This window comes from Gorilla gorilla, chromosome 2 (genome assembly GCF_029281585.2).
Source record: "Gorilla gorilla gorilla isolate KB3781 chromosome 2, NHGRI_mGorGor1-v2.1_pri, whole genome shotgun sequence".
In the NCBI taxonomy this organism is placed as follows: Eukaryota; Metazoa; Chordata; class Mammalia; order Primates; family Hominidae; genus Gorilla; species Gorilla gorilla.
Genome location: NC_086017.1, coordinates 47,686,743 through 47,706,506, shown reverse-complemented (window position 1 = coordinate 47,706,506; position 19,764 = coordinate 47,686,743). Strand labels below are relative to the sequence as shown.

Sequence of the window (19,764 nt, the reverse complement as noted above, 5' to 3'; positions counted from 1 at the left end):
GTAGCTGGGATTACAGGTGCCTGGCTAATGTTTCGTATTTTTAGTAGAGACAGGGTTTCACCATGTTGGCTAGGCTGGTCTCGAACTCCTGACCTCAGGTGATCCACCCACCTCGGCCTCCCAAAGTTTTGGGATTACAGGCATGAGCCACAGTGCCAGCTGAAAACGTTTCCTAAACAGAAGTGCGCAGAGCATGATGGAGCCCAGCCTGGGCTTGACATTTGGAGAGAACTACAGAGAAGTATCCAGACTGTTGTTACTAATAAATAAATACATAAGCTCCGCTGAACGATTTTCTGGTTGCAAACTGATGGATTTTTCACTGGCACCTGAAAAGGCACTTGAAATCCAAGCCCTAGGTCTTGAAAGGGTTGTAATGACAACAACCCTGATTTAAATATCATGAAGTGAACAAAAGTGTACTGAAAAACTTAGAGGACACACTATGTTCTTGATTCAGAACAGATAACGACAATGTACCTTTTGTTTCAGCTTTGAAACAAAGAACACGGGAGTGCTCTGCATGTAAGGCAGCTCTTCTTTCCAAGTGTTCAGCTCAATGTGTCACTTAGAGGAATTATTTGATTAATGCCAGTTTCCGCAGTAGACTGTGGACCCCACTAGAGTTAGGACACAGTCTGTCTTGGGTCTCATGGTAGGGCCTAGCACATTGGAGAAACTCATTCGAGAGGCTGTACTGTGGTTTCCCATGGGAGCCATAGCAATTGGAGCCCATGTTCCAATGAGGCAAGTTTTCCCAACTTTTCCTGAAACCCAGTGGTATGTGAAACTGGCTCATATCAGCTCATGAGAGGCAACTGTGCATCTCTTCCTAACTCTGTACCTAGTGACATTGCAATGGCAGTTTGAAATGGGCTATGGTGGGAGTATTTGGCAAACAAATCAGGGCACCCCTACCCTCCTGCCAGAGAACTGATTGTTAAACATGTATCAGTGCTCACTTCTGATTGTCCCCTTCGGCTCTGCTTGATCCCCACTGGTCACAGGGGAGTTTGGTTTTGCAGAATTCAAAGCATCTATTGCGTCTTCTGCTACCAAATAACCCTCCCCAATACACCACTGTCCCATTTAAGCTCCTCACTGCAAAAGACAAAAAAATCACAGCTCTGGGCAGTCATTCTCTCCTTTGGCTCCAGACAGGCTGGCCAACCACAGGTCTTTCTCCAAGCTTTGCCATCTCTTTGGAATGTCCATTCCCCTTTGGGAAAGTCTTTTCTAAACCTAGTTCAATCCTCTGTCAAGAAGCCTCACTGATCGCTGAAGCCCACTGGTCCAGCCCCTTGCTCAAGCCCAAGCAGTGACTGGACACGATATTGATGTGATAATGCCTAGCACTGCTTATTTAACCTTTTTAGGGCCTGGCTTCCATCCCTCTCTAACACTTATTGAATATTGTCTGTGTCAGTTCTATGCTTTTTTTGCAATCTCTTGTCTAAGTCATACAACAGCCCTATGAGGTCTTCCACACCCATTTTACAGAGGGGAACATGGAGGTCCAGAGAGGATATTTGCTCTGGATTGTGTAGTTCAAATGCACAGTCACGATTTGAACCCAGCTCTTAGCCAACTCCAAACCCCCAAATCTGAGCTTGTCATCACCACACTGCAGTGCCTGGTTGACAGTGGCCTTCTTTATAGGCTACCTGTCAACTGAATGAATTACTTACTGGCTCTTCCCTGGTGATAAGGAAAGAAAATGAGACCACCTCTACTTCATTGCTTCCATTCCTGCAGCTGGGGTAGGAGAGTGTGCGCGTGTGCCAGGGGATGAGGCAAATGGACACACAGGCCGCCACAGTTTCTGAGCCTCAGTTTTCTCATCCGCAAGACAGGAGCAGAACAGTGCCTTCCCAGAAATTGAAAAGGGGTAATGCACACAGAGTCCCCAGCATAGCATCTGGCACAGAGTCCGCCCTTGACAAATGGAGTGTTCCTGTTAGCATCATTGTAGGGAGTTTTTTTTGAGGTTGTGCATGGCTGGCTACTTTTTAGTTTTTATTTTTTGAGACAGAGTTTCTCTCTGTCACCCAGGCTGGAGAGTAGTGCAATCTCAGCTCACTGCAACCTCTGCATCCTGGGTTCAAGCAATTCTTGTGCCTCAGCTCCCAAAGTGCTGGCATTACAGGCATGAGCCACCACTCCCAGCTCTTTTTACTTTTTAAAAATTACTTATTGAAGTCGAATATACATAGAGAAAAGTATAGGTATCCTAAGTGTACAGCTCGCTGAATTTTCACATATCAAATGCTAAATGCATGTGTTTAACCAGCACTCAGATCAAGAAACAGAAGGTGACCGGCTCCCTAGAAGCTCCCTTCCCCCTTCCTTCCAGTCCCCACCCCCACCAAGGATGTCTAACAGCTTGGATTAGCATCACCTGCTTTTTTGGGTCCTTGCTATAAATGGAATGATGCTGTATGAACTACAGTACCTGGTTTTGTTTCTTTTCTCTTTTCTTTTCTTTCTTTTTTTGAGACGGAGTCTTGCTCCATTGCTCAGGCTGCAGTGCGGTGGTGCAATCTCAACTCACTGCAACCTCTGCCTCCTGGGTTCAAGCAATTCTCCTGTCTGAGCCTCCCAAGAAGCTGGGATTACAGGCGCATGCCACCACACTCGGCTGATTTTTGTATTTTTCATAGAGACAGGTTTTCACCATGTTGGCCTGGCTGGTCTCAAACTCCTGGCCTCGAACTCCTGGCCTCAGGTGATCCACCTGCTTCAGCCTCCCAAAGTGCTGGGATTACAGGCATGTATCTGGTTTCTTTCTCTCACTGTTATGTTTGGGAAATTGCTCTAGGCTGTGGCATGTCCACTCTCACTGCTGTACAGTATTCCTCTGTGTGGACATACCACTATTTATTTATTCATGCTATTATTGATAGGCATGGAGATTATTTCCAGCTTGGGGTTATTAAAAAGAGCAATTTTCAGACAATAGGCAATTCTCAGGGAAGAACATTTACTGGTAGGAGGTGGTAGGACAGAGTGGGCTCTGAAGTCTGTCATCCTAAATCCACTATTTTCTATCTAGTTCAAATGAGCAGCTCTCATCTTTAAAGGCAGACAGACTCATGTCTTTGGGTTCCTGCCCTTAAAAAGCTGTGGATCAAATCACTTCCTGCATTTGGAATCTCTCATGGTGTCTTGTACAGATGAACTGCGAGGAACTGTTAGGAAAGATGGAGAGGGAGGAGCGCTGGCTTTAATCTGGTCCTGGTGCAACCGTAGGCAACCAACTTTCTCTTCCTCTGTGAAACGGGGGTCTGATAGGGAAATGTGGCAGTTCTGTGAAAGCACCTGGGTGTGAGAAAAGTCTGCTAAACCTTATTGTTGACTATGAATCAGACTGAGACACTGAGCTCAGCGGGGTTAGCTGTAAAGCCCAGCCCCCTGTGCTAACCCAGATGGCTTCTTAGGGACACTGAAATCTGCATACCAGCAAAGCCACGTTGGAGGTCTGGTTTTGTGGACACAGAGGTTAAAGTAGCAGCTACAGTTTAGTCTGGCAAGTTCCACAAGAATGCCCTGTCACTTCCCCGGAATGTGGGCTTCATCTCTTATTATTTTTAGGGATGCTGTTCATCCCCTTGGATGCGTGCTCCATGCTTTGGCAGAGCCTGTTCTCTCACATCACAACTCTCAAACTCATCTGTGAGTGATGAGCTGAGTGTCCTGTAGCTCTAAGAAGTCATATCTTAGATTAAAAAACAAAACTCCAAGGAAGGAACAGCAGCATGGATGACATGGAGAGGCAAGAAGCACTGATGATCAGGTCCCGTCATCACCACCAATGAAATGAGTGATCCTGGTTAAGCCCCTACACCTTTCTAAACAACTTTTCTCTCCATCCTCTTGTTTCCATCCCAGGTACTTCCTGGCTCACATCTCGTCTTCTCTCACCAGCACTATTTTCAGGAGGCTTGGAAAGGCCTCCTTGTTGATAGAGTTGTTTTTCTAAGGCACAGGTCTCATCATGTCACTTCTCGGTTTACAGTATCCATGACTTTCCTTTAGGCTGAGCATCTAATTCAGGACACCAGGGCCTTCATACTCTGGTCTCCTTCCTGCCTTTCCAGCTGCTCCCAGGACACATATTTACATTCTAGCCAGTTAGAGGCCTCTCCTCTGTGAGACCGGTGGTCCCCAGCCTCTCTGCAGGCTGCTCTTGCCTCCTGGAATGCCCTTCCATCCTTGTCCATTTAACAAGCTCATTATTGCTCATCTGAAAATGTTCATACTTGACCAGTCTGGCCAACATGGTGAAACCTCGTGTCTACTAAAAATACAAAAATCAGCCAGGCGTGATGGTGTATGTCTGTAGTCCCAGCTACTTGGGAGGCTGAGGCAGGAGAATCACTTGAGCCTGGGAGGTGGAGGCTGCAGTGAGTCAAGGTGGCACCACTGCATTCCAGCCTGGGTGAAAGAGCAAGACTCTGTCTTAAAAAAATAAAAAATTAAAAAATAAAATAAAAATGTTCATACCCTTCGATCCATTAATTCAGTACTTGAAAACTTACTCAAAGGAAAGAAATATAACATACGGAAAAAGTTTTATGCTCGAAGATGTTCACTGCAGAATTATTTATATTGGTACTAAATTAGCAATATCCTAAGTGTCTAACATTAGGGCAATAGATAAGTAAACTATGGTCAATCACAAAATAGAATACCACAGAACTATTAAAAATGATGACAGTAAAGCTGGTTGTCAAAGCATAATTTTCAAAAAGTTAAAAACATGATTCTCATACAAATATATAGTGAATACGTGGCGAAGATTTATTTAATTTATTATTGAGGAAGTCAGCAGGGTGGCAAAGCTAGTTTTAAAAAGACCAGAAAAAAATGTGTAGCCACAGGAAAAAAATTACTGAAATCAGATTACTAAATCAAATACAAAACTGGCTAATACCCTACAAGGCAATAAATTCTAACCTTTGGGATATTTTCAGTCAAACAGAAATCACTTTTATCTTTACTGGCAAGAGTCATTTATAACTTATCAGCCTTCCGTAAGTTAATAGGTAACTTTACAGAATTTGGGCCCTCCACCAGTGCTTCTCAAATTTTACTGTGTATAAGAATCACATGAGGAACTCTATTAAAATGCAGATTCTGAATTAGAGTCTAGAATGGGGCCTGAGAGCCTAGATTTCAAATAATCTCCCCCATGATGCTGATGCTGCTGGTCTGTGGACCACACTTTGAGTAGAAAGGGGCGAGGGGATGCTCCAGTATGACACTGAAAGGACATGTAATCATCTTTTTGCCTGATTTCCAAATTTTAGATACTTTTGAAAACATAGTAATAATGTGGGAAAATGATGTTTATTATGCTAAGTTAAAAAATCAGAAGATGCTGGCTCATGCCTATAATCCCAGCACTCTGGGAGGCCAGGGTGGGAGGGTTGCTTGAGCCTAGGAGTTCAAGATGAGCCTGGGTAACATAGTGAGACCTTGTCTCTACAAAAACACAGAAATTAGCTGGGCATGGTGGCATGCAACTGTCGTCCCAGCTATTTGGGAAGCTGAGGCAGGAGGATCATTTGAGCATGGGATATCGAGGCTGAAGTGAGTTGTAACTGTGCCACTGCGCTCCAGCCTGGGTGACAGAGCAAGACCCCGTCCAGAATAAAATAAAATAAAATAAAATAAATAGGTTGGGTATGGTGGATCACACCTGTAATTCCAGCACTTTGGGAGACCAAGGCGGGTGGATCAACTTGGGGCCAGGAGCTCAAGCCAGCCTGGCCAACATGGCGAAACCCCGTCTCTACAAAAATTAGCCGGGTGTGGTGGCACACACCTGTAATCACTTGAATCTAGGATGTGAAGGCTGCAGTGACCTGAGATTGTGCCACTGCACTCCAGCCTGAGCGACACAGTGAGTCTCAAAAAAATAAAATAAAAAATAAAAAATAAAAAGATTATCTAATACATAGAAGACTTCAGCTTTGCAGAAATACAGTAGGAACCCTTTAAAGTAAACAGGTGTTTTTTTGATATTATGAATATTATTTCTCTTTTCTACTTTTTACTATTTTTTAAATTGAGCATTTTAAAGGCAAGTAAAACCATTTTATTTTTTTAAAGGAGAGACTCTGTTCCAATATCTGCTTTCCCAAGAAGCCTGCCTTACTCCCGTTTTCAGCAGAATTAATCATTCTTTGAGCTCTTGGAAACATAGTGATTTTCAACCTCCTATAGCATCCCAATGTATACAATGGAGCTTCTTAGGTGGGCAGCTAGAACCCAGCCTACTCAGCCCCCATTTGTTTTTATTTTTTGGAGACAGGGTCTCACTCTGTTGCTTAGACTGGAGTGAAGTGGTACAATCTTGGCTTACTATAGCCTCAACCTATACTATAGCCTCAATCACTTGAGGTAGGCTCGAGTGATTCTCCCACCTCAGCCTCCCAAGTAGCTGGGACTACAGGCACACACCACCACAGCCAACTAATTTTTATTATTATTATTTGTAGAGATAGGATTTTGCCATGTTGCCCAGGCTGGTCTTGAACTTCTGGGCTGAAGTTATCTGCATGCCTCAGCCTCCCAAAGTTCTGGGATAACAGGTGTAAGCCACTGCACCTGACCCAGCCCCTCTTTCTAAGCCCTGTTCCTCCCTAACCTGACCTCAGCAGCCCTGAACCAACTCAAGGGAACCCATGGCTCCAACAAAACAGAGTTTTAAAACCACAGCTGTATACTTCAGAGTCCCAGTTCTAGGTCCTTCTCACTCTTTAAGGTAATGATAAATCTTCCTGTCTACGGACTCCAGTAAACTGATTTGTATACAATAAAGACATGAATGCATGCATTCCTGTCACCTGAACCAAGGCACTGATTCATTATATGATTCATGAATATACAAATTAATATCTTCAACATCATTTCTGCTATAAAATCAGATGAAGTATGAACACGACTCAGTTTGCAACAAAAGAGATGTGGGATTTGAAGCTGGAGTCTCTGAGTGTGATTATTTTCTCTCTCCTTCAAAAATATATTTGCAAATGTTATATCTTTTGGGGGAGTCCTGGCCATCCATCCATCTGTCTATCTGCCCATCCACCACCTATCCATCTGTCAATCAACCTGTCCATCTACTCTGTCTGTCCGTCCGTCTGTCCGTCGTTCCATCCATCCATCCATCCATCCATCCATCCATCCATCCATCCAACCAACCAACCAACCAACCAACAAATGTGTCTGCAGTATCTCCTATGTGCTAGACATTGTGGAAATTCACTGATGAATAAAACAGGCAGTCTTTGCTTTCACAGAACTTCCAGCTTCTAGAGACTACTAGTCAATTAGAAAAATAAATGCAATATTATAACTGTGGAAGTGCTACAAAGGAGAAGTTCATGATGATAAAAGATCCTCATGATAGAGGCATGGGAGTGAACAGAGTTCCCTGAGGAGCCATTTGAGCTGAAGGTGAAAGGACAAGCAGAAGTTTACCAGCTAAACAAGGGAGGGAAGATCATTCCAAGGAGAGGGAACATGATGTGCAAACCCCCTTTGGCATGAGTGAACTTGGCAAGGGTGAGACACTGCCATTGGCCAGTGGACTGGAGCCAACAGGATGAACAAGAAGCAGCAGGAAGATGTTCATGATATGCTGGAGAGACAGGAGCTGGAGGCTGCAGTAAGATCTCCATGCTTTACCTTAAGAGGAATGAGAAGCCACTGGAGGATTTTGAGCAGGGCAGTGATGTGATTTGCATTTTGCAAAGTACACTGCAAAATGAATCTAGGTCAGAAGAGATAACTGAATGTGGGAGTACAAGGAAAAAGCCCCCGTGAGAGGGCTGCGGGGGAAATGGTTTCCCCAGGTTAGATCCATGCTTTCAGTAAGAAAGGAGGTGGTGTGAAAGGAGAAGATTGACTGAGGAGGAGGAGAAGTCTGCTGGTTTTGGGGGAGTGGCTGTGAGGGTCGTAGCAGGCTGAGCTGGGGAAGGCAGGAGCTCTGGCCAGTGAAGGGATGGCTGATGGCCTGGTGCGGACCCTGGCTGGAGGGCTCACACACTGGACGCTGACTAACAAAACAGACGAAAATGAGGAGTATGAGGATCTGTCTCAAGGGGGCCTTTGAGGATGGCAAACAGGCCTTTGAGACAGGTCCAGACACTGGCACCCTGCCTTCTTCTGTAGAATTTAACGTACCTGAGGTTGCCAAGCTGGTGTCACGGAGTGGCCAGAAGCCAGCTTCCAGTCTGAGGCAGTGGGTGAACCTAAACCACACTATTTGATTCACTTCTGTGTTTCTGGAAACTTTTATGTTCTGATCAATGCAAATATGCCTACTGTAACAGCTGGCAATGCCCATGTCTCCACAAGGCCTGAGAATATGATCACAATGGCAGTACATCTCACCCAGGCTTCTGCTGGATGGAGGGCTTCCAGAGACGGAGGGACAGCTCGGTCAATACCATCCAAGAGGAGGTTCAACTCCAGACCTAGGCCAGCTGAAGGTCAATGACAAGGGCAAGATGCTCTCTGCAGTCAACATCACACACTTGTCTCAATAGAAGGAAGGAATTTATATAAAATAAGAAATGGAAAGAGAATAACATCTGCGACAGTGAGATGACATTTCCACCTGATTCTGATTCCATCTAATAGCCAGTGCAGGTGTGGGGGAGGGAGGAGGGAGACAGGGTGGTTGGGGCTGGAATAAATGTTTTCAGCAGAACCATGCCTCAGATGGCTCTCAGAACTCAGCCTAGAAGGCAAGCCAGTTCAGAGGAACAGGGAGACTTATGGAGATGACATAAATGAACAGAAAATAAACTGTACATTTGGCAAGACTGGCACTGTAAGTCTGTGCTGTGATGAACAGAGATGTCAAACATGCCCCATGCCTGCCAGGTGTCATGTTTCCAAAATCCCTTGCTCTGTCAGAGTTTGCAGAGGAATGAGCTGGGCTTTCTAATTCCTGTTACTGGTAATGGACCACATTTGTAGAGTACTTACTATGCACCAGGCACCATGCTGAGAGGTTTACTATCTACTACTCCCCATAATCCTCACGTTGCTCTTGAGAGAGAGAGGGGATGGAGCTCATTTACCTCAAGCGATGGAGAATCCCGAGGAGTCTTCATTCTCCCCTTGACTGCACATCTGTGCATCTAGTTAAGGACCAGGACACAATGGGAAGAGTTCCAAAGCCAACTGACCACCAAATAAGTCTGAGCATGATGTGCTCCTGAGGCCATTAGAGCCAAGGGTCACTCCTAAGACAGAGGGTCAGCTGTCTACCACCCAGGAATGCGATTCCTCCCACCTGCTCTGTGTGTGGGCTCTGGGCTACAGGACAGCACAGGCCAGAGGGGTAAGGGGTCAAGGGAGACTTTGACCCCTTGGTCAACAGGCAGAGCTGTGGCCAGAAATTCCTCTTCCACTGACCGGCTGTGGGGCATCCGGCAGGCTCCTTCACTCCCGGAGCCTCTGTTTCAACAGAAGATGGAAGTTGTAGTGCCTAGTTCACAGGGGTGATGTCAGAGTGACAGGAGGTAATCATAGCACATGCCTAGCACTTCACAGGAATTCAGCAGATCCGAGCACACCTCACACAATGAGGTCATTCATCTTAATGGGACACAGACACGCGCACTGAGCAGAGCACCCAAGCTCTGAGTGCAGAACATTTCCATCTGCGGCCAAGACTCGGTTCTCTGCCCAGATCCTTTTGGGTCCCCTCTCGATTTGGCCTGCCCAGCCCCCAGGTTTGTCATGCCTTCACTTCTAGAGGCCTGCCTCACTTTTAGAGGGTAAAGTGGCTTGGGGTTACTACCTCTGGAACAGCCCCAACCAATGACTGGCAGATACAGGAGTGTGAGACCCCAGCTCCCCTGCTTCCAGGCAGGACCAACTCCGAGGTCAAGATCAGGGTGGGGCTAAGATGGTCCCTGAAATCTCACCCTTGCTTCCCTTCTCCTCTTTCCTATCCTGTCCCATTTATTTCTGGGTCTCATTAGGAGCATCTCCCTAAATAAACTGCTTACATGATGCCCTCATCTCAGGGTCTGCTTCTTGAGAATCCAGCCCAAGACACCATCTGACTTCATCTTGAATGCCTGATCTTCCTTGTCCACGTGGGAAATTCCTTCGATACTTGTTCGGGGGTCACTCCTTCTGTGAAGCCTGTCTTGACCTCTTCAGCACAGATACTCTGGGCACGTATGCATACAGTGCTGCAGGGGTGTGATGTGTGTGCACGTTTGTGTGTGTGTGTATGTGTGTTGAACTGTTTGGGGCTGTGGAAGTCTTGAGGGTAAAAATTTCATCTTGTTCATAGTTACTGAGGGTATAACTAGCATCTAGTGAAAGCCTCTGATGGACTGGGCAACCTTCTGAGAATACAACTTTCCATAGCAGTGGCTTCTTTAGAGCCCACGGGTCCAGTGAGGGGGTATGGAAGCCACCAAGAGGGAGTTCCAGGAACCTCATCCCTGAGTCAACCAAAGCATATTTCAATTTAGAAATGGGTTCTGTTGCCTAAAAATAATAATGATGATGATCATACTCATGATGATGACTGGAAACTTTGATTTAGAGTAAACTGACCAGGACTTGAGGATTTGGGGAGAAGGAGGCTCATTTTTCATGTGGTTCATCTCCTTGGCCATCTATTTATGCAATGACAGCCACTATTAGCAGAGTGCCACCGTGGATATGCTGTGCAAGGGGCTTTGCATCGAGATGACACTGGATCACTCCCAGCCCTCCAGGATAAGCATTCCTTACGTGTGAGTGGCACCGGTCACCGCACCTTCACTGACATAGACATACTGTCCACTTGCTCTATCTCCTCTGCCACCCTGACCTCTTGCCAGGTGAAAATCGCAGCCTTCTAACCAGCTCCTTATTTCCACCCTTGCCCCTAAAATCCACCATCCACACAGTGGCCTATGATTTTTAAAGAACATACATTGGATCATGCCATTCCCTGCTCCAAACAGAAGCTTTCAATGGCTTTCCTTTGTAACCGCCCAGTGGTGTTACCTGGCATGGACCCTGCCTAGGTCTACCATGGTTCTCTTCACTGCTAACCAGCTTCCTGTTACCTGGTCTTTCAGTGCCTTGAAGAGGCCAAGCCTTTTGGGGCTCCATACAGCTCTCCTCCCCAACTGAGACACTCTTCCTCATGCTTGGCAAGCGAATTCCTTCTCATCTGCCAGTCTCAGCTTCCTTCGAGAAACATTCCTCGACCCCCAATCTAAAGCAGGCTACCCCCTGGGGACTAACCTCAACTGGAAATAGAATTCTTGTTTGCATCCTTGCTGACTGCTGCCCCCTCGGCCAGCTCTGGGAGGGCACGGATCATGTCTCTTTTGTTCCCCATCGAGTCCCCAGTGCCTAGCACAGTGCCTGGCTCTTAGCAAGCCCTCAATAAATATTCATCAAACAAATAAGCAAATGATGACCATTAGAAAATATGACTCGTGTGTTTGGAAAACTATACCGAGAGTTTTCTCAATTCTTGATGGTCAGAGCTTAATTCTCACATGTGGGGAGGTGGGTGAAGAGAAAGAACTACTCACCACCCGCTGCTGATGGCATAGGATGGGGGCGGTGATGATCCTTCAACAACCCTCCTCTTCATCCTACATCTCAGCATAATGTGAGGTTCAAGGGGGGAAAGATTCTATTGTCACATGGAACATGATTGTAACTATAAATGGTCACATAAATGATAAATAACAAGTCACAGTCTATTTCATGACAGTAAAAGCGGTAAACTTTGCCTCTAGAAGCAGTACACCAAAGGAATGGTAAGTGGCATTTTTTTGGAGTAATCTTGCTTGCCATGTTGAAAGATGCCTCTCTGGTTGAGATACCAGGCTTGCATCTTTGGTGGGGGCAGTGTTAGGGAGTGGTGTGAAGGGGCAACTCACATGTGGGCAGGACTGTGGAGGGGCTGTGCCACCCTGAGCAGCAGCTATGCACCAGCCCTTCTTCTAGGAGCTTCATGCTGGTATCACTGAACCTTCTCAGCAACTCCAGAAAATAGAAAGGTTTCTGCCTGACTCCAGAGCACGAGGTAGAGAGAAGTCAGGGATAGCTGTGTCCAGTGTCCAGGACACCATGCCAGACTTCCTGCGCCTGGACGCAGCCTATAGCCCTCAGGTTTCCAGATCCCTCTGATTTTTGGTCTGGTTCTCCAGCCTTCCAGCGCAATTCTGAGCACTTCCACTGGATAGCCTTTGAATCCATTCTGATTCTGCTGAAATGAGACAGAGCCAGTCTTTCCAGCTGGCACCAAAGACCTCAGTCTGGTGCATGCTCCATATGGCAGCAGCTTAGCGACTCATCTGTGGACTTACAAGTTTATCATGTATTCTGCTATTTGAAAATATCAAGAAAATAGCAAGAATTCATGCACGCTTCTCACACAGACTGAGACGGGAGTTTGAGGGGATGTCTTGCAGTAACAGAGCTGATTCCATAAAGTCTTGATTTGCCTTGGGGGAGTTTCTGGCTTCAGGGGTCCTTTCCTCTTCTGTGGGCCTCAGTAATCAATTCAGGGATCAGAGAAAGCGCCTTCACCCCTCAGCCTCACCTGATAACTTTTTATGGCTGCACGAAGACAAATGAACGTCTCCGGAGCCTACTCATTTTCTTTCTGAAGGCCTTCTCAGAGATAGATTCCTTTTCTTTCTGCAGGCCAGCTTTCCAGGGCATGATTAACTATGTTTCTCCTGTTCTTCATCTTTATAGTTTCTGTGGGCCTCAAACAACACTTTCTGCATTCTCCCCTCTCACCCCCTACTCACTCCCTGAAAGGTAAGTAGAGTTGGGTTGAAGATGAAATTCAACATGTAATTGGCACCTCACAACCAGCACTTTGATTCTGCACTCACACAGGTCTCACATGGCATTCTCAGGTTTGGGTCTGTACAGAGCCAGGTCTGGCTGATGTGGCTGGTCCTAGAAACATGCTAACACGCTCCCTGAGAAACGCCCTGGAGCCTGTCATTAGTGAACCAGGCAAAGCCTCAAGAATCTATGACATATTTCTAGTTATTCACCCAAATGCTGTGTAAAGCACAACTTGTACCATGGCATAAAAATAAAAGATATAAAGAATCACAGGACATGTGCGCACGCTTCAGACACCCTGGAGGCTTCCTGTGCCAGTGTTCCCACATGTGGCGTAAACCTGAGGGCATCCTGTTATGAGATGGGGGCTGCAGTGACTCGCAGGATCAGGCATTTCAACCGAGAGAACCAAGCGGAATGGGAAATCAGCAAGATGAAGCCCTCTCCTGCTCCCAGGCACCCCTCTACCAACAGCCTCCTGTGAGAGCAGATTAGTCTCTATCCAGAAATTAAGGGAGAGATTGCTCATAAAGATGACAAGCTGCTGCCATTTCTAAAAGATGTGTATGTTGATTCCAAAGATCTTGTGTCTTCCGCGCAGGTAAAAGCTGCTGAAACACATCAAGAGCCAAAGGAATTCAGATTGCTGAAAGGTCATCACTTTGATATGATAAATATTAAGAGCATTCCCAAAGGCAAAATTTCCATTGTAGAAGCACTGACACTTCTTAACAATCACAAACTTTATCCAGAAACATGGACTGCTGAGAAAATAGCGCAAGAATACCAATTAGAACAGAAAGATGTGAATTCCCTTCTTAAATATTTTGTTACTTTTGAAGTCAAAATCTTCCCTCCTGAAGACAACAAAGCAATACAATCAAAATGAAGAAAATCACAAAAATTTCCTATGTGTACTCCTCATCCCTCATCCTATTTTCTCATTTTTGGCATATTAAATTATGTTAATTACCAGATGTTTAATGCTCTCATTGTGAGAGCATAGTCTTTTTTTTTTTTTTGAGATGGAGTCTCACTCTGTCACCCAGGCTGGAGTGCAGTGGCGTGATCTCAGCTCACTGCAAGCTCCGCCTTCTGGGTTCACGCCATTCTCCTGCCTCAGCCTCCCGAGTAGCTGGGACTACAGGCACCCACCACCACACCCAGCTCATTTTTTTTTGTATTTTTTAGTAGAGACAGGGTTACACCATGTTAGCCAGGATGGTCTCGATCTCTTGACTTTGTGATCCACCCGCCTCGGCCTCGCAAAGTGCTAGGATTACAGGTGTGAGCCACCGCGCCTGGCTGAGAGCATACTCTTAATATGTATTGAGCTCCCTGACTTTTCAAGATTGCCATGGAATATATTTTGTTTTCTTTTAATTTGGTTTAGGCATATTTTATATGTACATGTCAGCATGTCTAATCAGTACATCTGCACCTTTATTATAAGTAAAAGAGTTAATTTGCTATTTTAGGCACATCATACCAACTCTTAAATTGGTCAGATGACCCCTTGGGAAATGTCCTGAATCCCTCATTTAAGTTTTACTTTCCAAGTTAGGTGTTTAGTTCATTCTTCATATGTGATAGTGAAAGTAAAAGCTTTCCTGACTCGTAAGACTGACGTTTTCTTGTTAGGGAAAGAGACTGGATAGCAAGGTAGACTAACAGTATTTCCCAAATAAAGGCACACAGGAGAAAATAATAAATCAATAGAATCTAATTAAAATTACTACCCCAGGGAATAAGAAGTATTGAGGATTTATTTTATTTTGAATTGGTTTTAAGTATGGAATAATCATCTTTACAGTTATAAAAAAATTAGTGTTTACAAAATGTTGGGCATTTCTGCTTTGACAAACAAACAGGTAAGTCCCGTGGCCTTCAGAGGCAGGCAGCAGTAGAAACTTTCCAAAAAGTAACAATTTCTCTGGATTTAACATGGAAATAGAAAAATTTAAAGAATAATTAAATTAAAAAACCATTTTAAGTGAAATGTGGAGATTATATACAGTTTCGGATGTTAATGCTAGCTGAGAGAAGAGAGAAAAAATATCAAGTAGAAGCAGAGGACAGGATCATTGGAAGGGACCTGAGAAATTGCCGCTTCATCCATTTTAGCACACTTATTAGCATGGCATGTACCAATATTAGGATATTGAGTGAGAGTGTGTGAGTTTAGCTCTGCCTAATATATTACTGCTTGTGGGATCTTTGGGAGACTGTCCTCTTTGAGATTGAATTTCTTCTATAAAATGAGCATAATACTACCTTACTTAAATTTAAGGGTCATCATGAAGATAAATGAAACAGTAAAGTACTACAAAGGACCAAGCAAATACGAATTATTTTTTGCAGTGGAGAAACAAGCGCCCGGTGAGAATATATGACCTAAGGTTCTGTAGTTTATGACCTAACCAGGCCCAGAATGAAGTTTTTCATATCCTAGTAGTGTGTTTTTTTCTGTTTTGCCAAAAAACAGCATACCTCAGAGAAGGAAAAAAGTGTGAATTGTGGGTATATTGGGGTTATCAGTGTGCTTCTGAGGGAAGACAGGCATCACTACTTCCCAGAGATGCCCCGGAAATGATATAGAAGATGCTGAAGAATTCAACGTGATGACAGAATGAGGCATTTGTAGTAATGCTGAGAACAGAAAAATGGACTAAGTGGAAAATTTGTTTGCATGTCTTTGAATGTAGATTTGTTATGTGAACAAACTACCTAGTTTATTTTTAGTTCAATACAATAATTTTTTTAAGAAAACATGAAATAACTACTCAATATAAAATGCATTTTAAAACTCCTATTAAAAAAGATCACAGGAAAATTGCTTGATTTCTCCATCAGTTAAATTTACCACCGGGCACACGTTATGTGGTTAAAAATCTGATTGTTTTCCTCCCCACTCCATACCAAATGCAAGTACATTTCCTGTTCCTTCCAAGGCCATAACAATTTGGTGCCTAATCTAAAATCTTTGAAACTTTGCCTAATTTAAATTTGGTGGCGAGGCTCTATGGAAATTCCCCTTCAGACTGATAGTTGACAGAAGGCCAGGCATTCAGAAGAATCACGCAGGGAAGAACGTGTTTGTTCTAAAAAGGCAAACCTTCCTACTCAGAAAAGATTTTTTTTTTTTCCTGCCAGGAAAATTGAGAACAACAGATTGTAGAACTTCATTGTAGCTCATGGACTGAAAAGGCAAAGTCATGGAAAGGAGAGAGAAGGGGCATTGTGGAATTCCCATGTGTGTTAATTTTTTCTTAGGAATGCTAAAAAAAACCTCTCAGCCTCTTCCCAACAACTCTTGATAATGAAAATATCACCATAGTGCTCAAAATGGAACAGTAATTAATGGAAGTGGTATTTTGGGGGAGTACAGATGACTTGGAATCCAACAACGAGATGTTAAGCAACATTTTCCTGGATCCCACAGTCTAGTCCTATAATGGAAGGCAATATGCCCAGTGATTTTTTTTTTTTTCATCTACACAAGGGATTCCACGTGTAGAAAACCTGTTAGCTATTTCCATTAGCTTCCACTTATTAACACTGTGGTTTACCAGAACATTCTAAACCTCTCATGTTGGGCATGTATTTCATTCCATAAAACTTTTAAACCAGAACTATGACAATGAGCAGGGAACCACTTTTCTTTTTCACTTCCCAGGTGGAGGTCTGAATTAGCAGTTAAATGGGCAGAAGGCAGAGAAGAAAAGGGAAACACCAACTCCAAATATCTGACCTGCCAGAAAAACTGACCCTAAGTAGTAAATGACCCAGCATCATTCCATTTGGTTTCTATTATTAAAATTAGTGCCTGGCCTGAACCAACAGGTGGAGGCTGCAGTGAGCCATGATTGCACCACTGCACTCCAGCCTGGGTGACAAAGCAAGACCCTGTCTCAAACAAACAAAGAAACAAACAAACAAAAATAGTGCTTGGACAACTTATCTTGTGGGTAGAGCATAAAAGTCTGCATGGAACACTCATTCTCCTCACTGAGTAGGGAATGCCCAACCCCTCACTCATTCAGGAATTCATTTTCATCCCAGACTCACTGATGTTCTCATCTCTTGCTCACCAAAAACGGACAGGACTGAAGTTTTATTGAGGTCCTAAGCATTATTATTATTGGTTTTTTTTTTTTTTTTTTTTTTTGAGACGGAGTCTTACTCCGTTGCCCAGGCTGGAGTGGAGTGGCATGATCTTGGCTCACTGCAACCTCCGCCTCCGGGTTTCAAGTGATTCTCCTGCCTCAGTTCCCAAGTAGCTGGGATTACAAGAGCCTACCACCACGACTGGCTAATTTTTATATTTTTTAGTAGAGACAGCGTTTCGCCATGTTGGTCAGGCTGGTCTTGAACTCCTGATCTCAGGTGATCCGCCTGCCCAGCATTTATTTTCTATATGAAACTTTCCCAACCAGGGTCTTGTAAGAGTAGTCTTTGGTTTGAACCCCATTCTGACATTTTGACATGTGGTGTCTCCACTGTTGTCAGAGAGTAAGTTAACAACAGTTTCTAAGCACATAATCATTATAAACTTATCACTTTTGTAAATGTGTCACAGCAACACTGACTGTTCTAAGAGAGGGTAAATTCCACAGAAGGGGACGCAGACAGGTAGCATCATTGCACAGCTCACTGGCAAAAGAAGTGCATCGGCTGCTGTCTCCTCCTCTACTCCCCTGGGATCTGACTGTGGGCGTCAAATACAGGATGAACCCCCCTCAACCCCCCTGCTCCTGCAAGAACAACAATAAAAGGCAATAAAATTCCAAGGCCATAGCTTCCCTCCAGCCTCTCCCACACCTCCACTCTCAGCCTCGTGGTTTGCCACACCCTCCCGTGTCTCTGAGGCCTTGGTGCCAACTGCACTTTATGGAGGAGAAGGGGGTGGTAAATAGTTAAAGAGCAGTTACTAGGTCTTGGCAATTTGGATGTAATCTCTTTAAGTCATTCAAACAACTTGTTTTTAAAACACCCAGTGTTTGCCTGTAATCTCAGTGTTTTGGGAGGCTGAGGCAGGAGGATCGCTTGAAGCCAGGAGTTTGAGACCAGCCTGAGCAACATCATGGAACCCTATCCTGACAAAAAAATTTTTAAAAATTTAAAAATTAGGCATGGTAGTGTGCCTGTAGTCCTAGCTACTCTGGAGGCTAAGGTGAGAGGATCCCTTGAGGCCAGGTATTCAAGGCTACAAGGAGTTATGACTGCACACCAGCCTGGGTGACAGAGTGAGACCCTGTCTCTTAAAAACCAAACCAAACCAAACCAAAACACAGTATTTACCCATGGAGTAATGTGACGGGTAAGGCAGATGTGGTCTGTCTTAGGAAAGGTCTAAGAAAGATATAAATAGTCCTGGCTCCACAGTGGAAATCCAACTCTGCTGACATGGGGGTACTTCCAGACCATTTTCCCTTCGGACAATCATAGCAGGAAACATTCACATAATGATGGCATCCTAAAGGACAATGCTATCACAAGAACGAACCACAGAAGTTCTCCAGGGGGGCCTGGAAGCCAAGGCAGGCATAGTCTTGGGTCTGCCACAAACCCAACATCTTGGCTCAGAGACTGTCTTGACCCTCAAATTCCAGCTCCAGGTCTCCAAGTCACCCAGCTTCCCTTGCCCTCTGAGGAGGGCTGTCCTGGGGTGGCTGACTCACCGTCACCTCTTCTGGGTTCCCATGAGCTATTTCCACCACCCTTAGGGCAGGATCCACCTTCACCTTGGCACGGGACATGAACTGGATGACAGACGAACTGTCCTGTGGAAGAAACAACACAACTTACTTGAAGATTTTTCTATGATAATGGCTGGGCCTTGAGAGGGACTGGGCAGAACTGAAATTCCATGATTCCATGTAGCCCAGACAAAAATTTTATCATTGAACTAGATACCTCTCCATCCCAGGCACCCACATAAACACAGACTAGGGTCTCTCTTGAGGATTCTTTGCAGATCATGGTGGATGGTGGGAAATGATGGAGTTTGCCAGTAATCAACACACGCAAGCTGTGTGCTGTGGTTTCCAAGCAGTTAGAGCCAGATATTTGGATACTGATATTGACATGTTCACAAAGAGTTGAGGATAAATAAAGCTGTTTAATTGTGTAGAGCAAATCTAGGCCTGGCATTCCACAGAAGGCATCTGATCTACATTTTATAGGCATCTTCCTGCCTTGACCACAACCCTCAAACCCTTCATATGAGTTGCTTTTAACTCTTTCTTTGCTCTTAAATGAAGTCATTTTGGAATCAAAACCATTAAACATTGAAAGAGGATGCCTGATGGAGAGATGGGGAAGGGGTAAATATCTGGCTTATGAATTAAGGAGAAAGGGGCAGGGGTATAAGGGAGCACAGCTAAGACTCTGGAATCACCCCCCAGCCAGAGGCAGGCAGAGGTCTTCCTGTGGGCTCAGATTCAAAGACACTGATCCAGATAACCAGAAAATGGCGCCAAAGCAGGGATGGAGAAAGAATTTGGAAGAAGACAGGGACTGGAAAAACTGTGGTCTGGGGAGAAGCCAGAACCTCAAGCCAGTGGTACAGGTTGATTGTGGAGCAGAAGGGCAGCCTGGCTTCTGTCGTGGAAACAGATAGCAGAGAACTAGTGCATTCAACATTCTACCTGTGGGGCAGGAGGGGCTCCACAGGCAAGGTGTCTTGTGGTGTCCCCACCTACATCTACCCAGCTTGCCTGTCATGCAAGGAGCTTACACTCAAATGCCACCTTTGGTTAAACCCTCAAAGAAATAGGAAGGTAGAGGACTCCACAGAAAACAGTTCCAAGGGTACCCTTTGCTCATCTCTGCCAAAGAAACCACAAAGACCTACCTGGGGCACACAGGGACCCCAGTCTGTATATGTGACTTGGGAGTTATGCACCAATT

General features: G+C 44.8%; 1 protein-coding gene and 1 pseudogene across 1 annotated transcript in view; one reads left to right on the top strand and one right to left on the bottom strand.

The window, feature by feature from the left end:
* Positions 1–19,764, bottom strand: part of ITGA9 (integrin subunit alpha 9) — a 371,697-nt gene that overhangs the window by 19,855 nt on the left and 332,078 nt on the right. Inside the window, exon 26 of the mRNA XM_004033838.5 lies at positions 18,534–18,635. Within this exon, the coding sequence (XP_004033886.5) occupies positions 18,534–18,635 (102 nt within the window). The remainder of the gene's footprint in view (positions 1–18,533; positions 18,636–19,764) is intronic.
* LOC101138778 (NADH dehydrogenase [ubiquinone] 1 alpha subcomplex assembly factor 4-like) lies at positions 13,209–16,948 on the top strand (annotated as a pseudogene).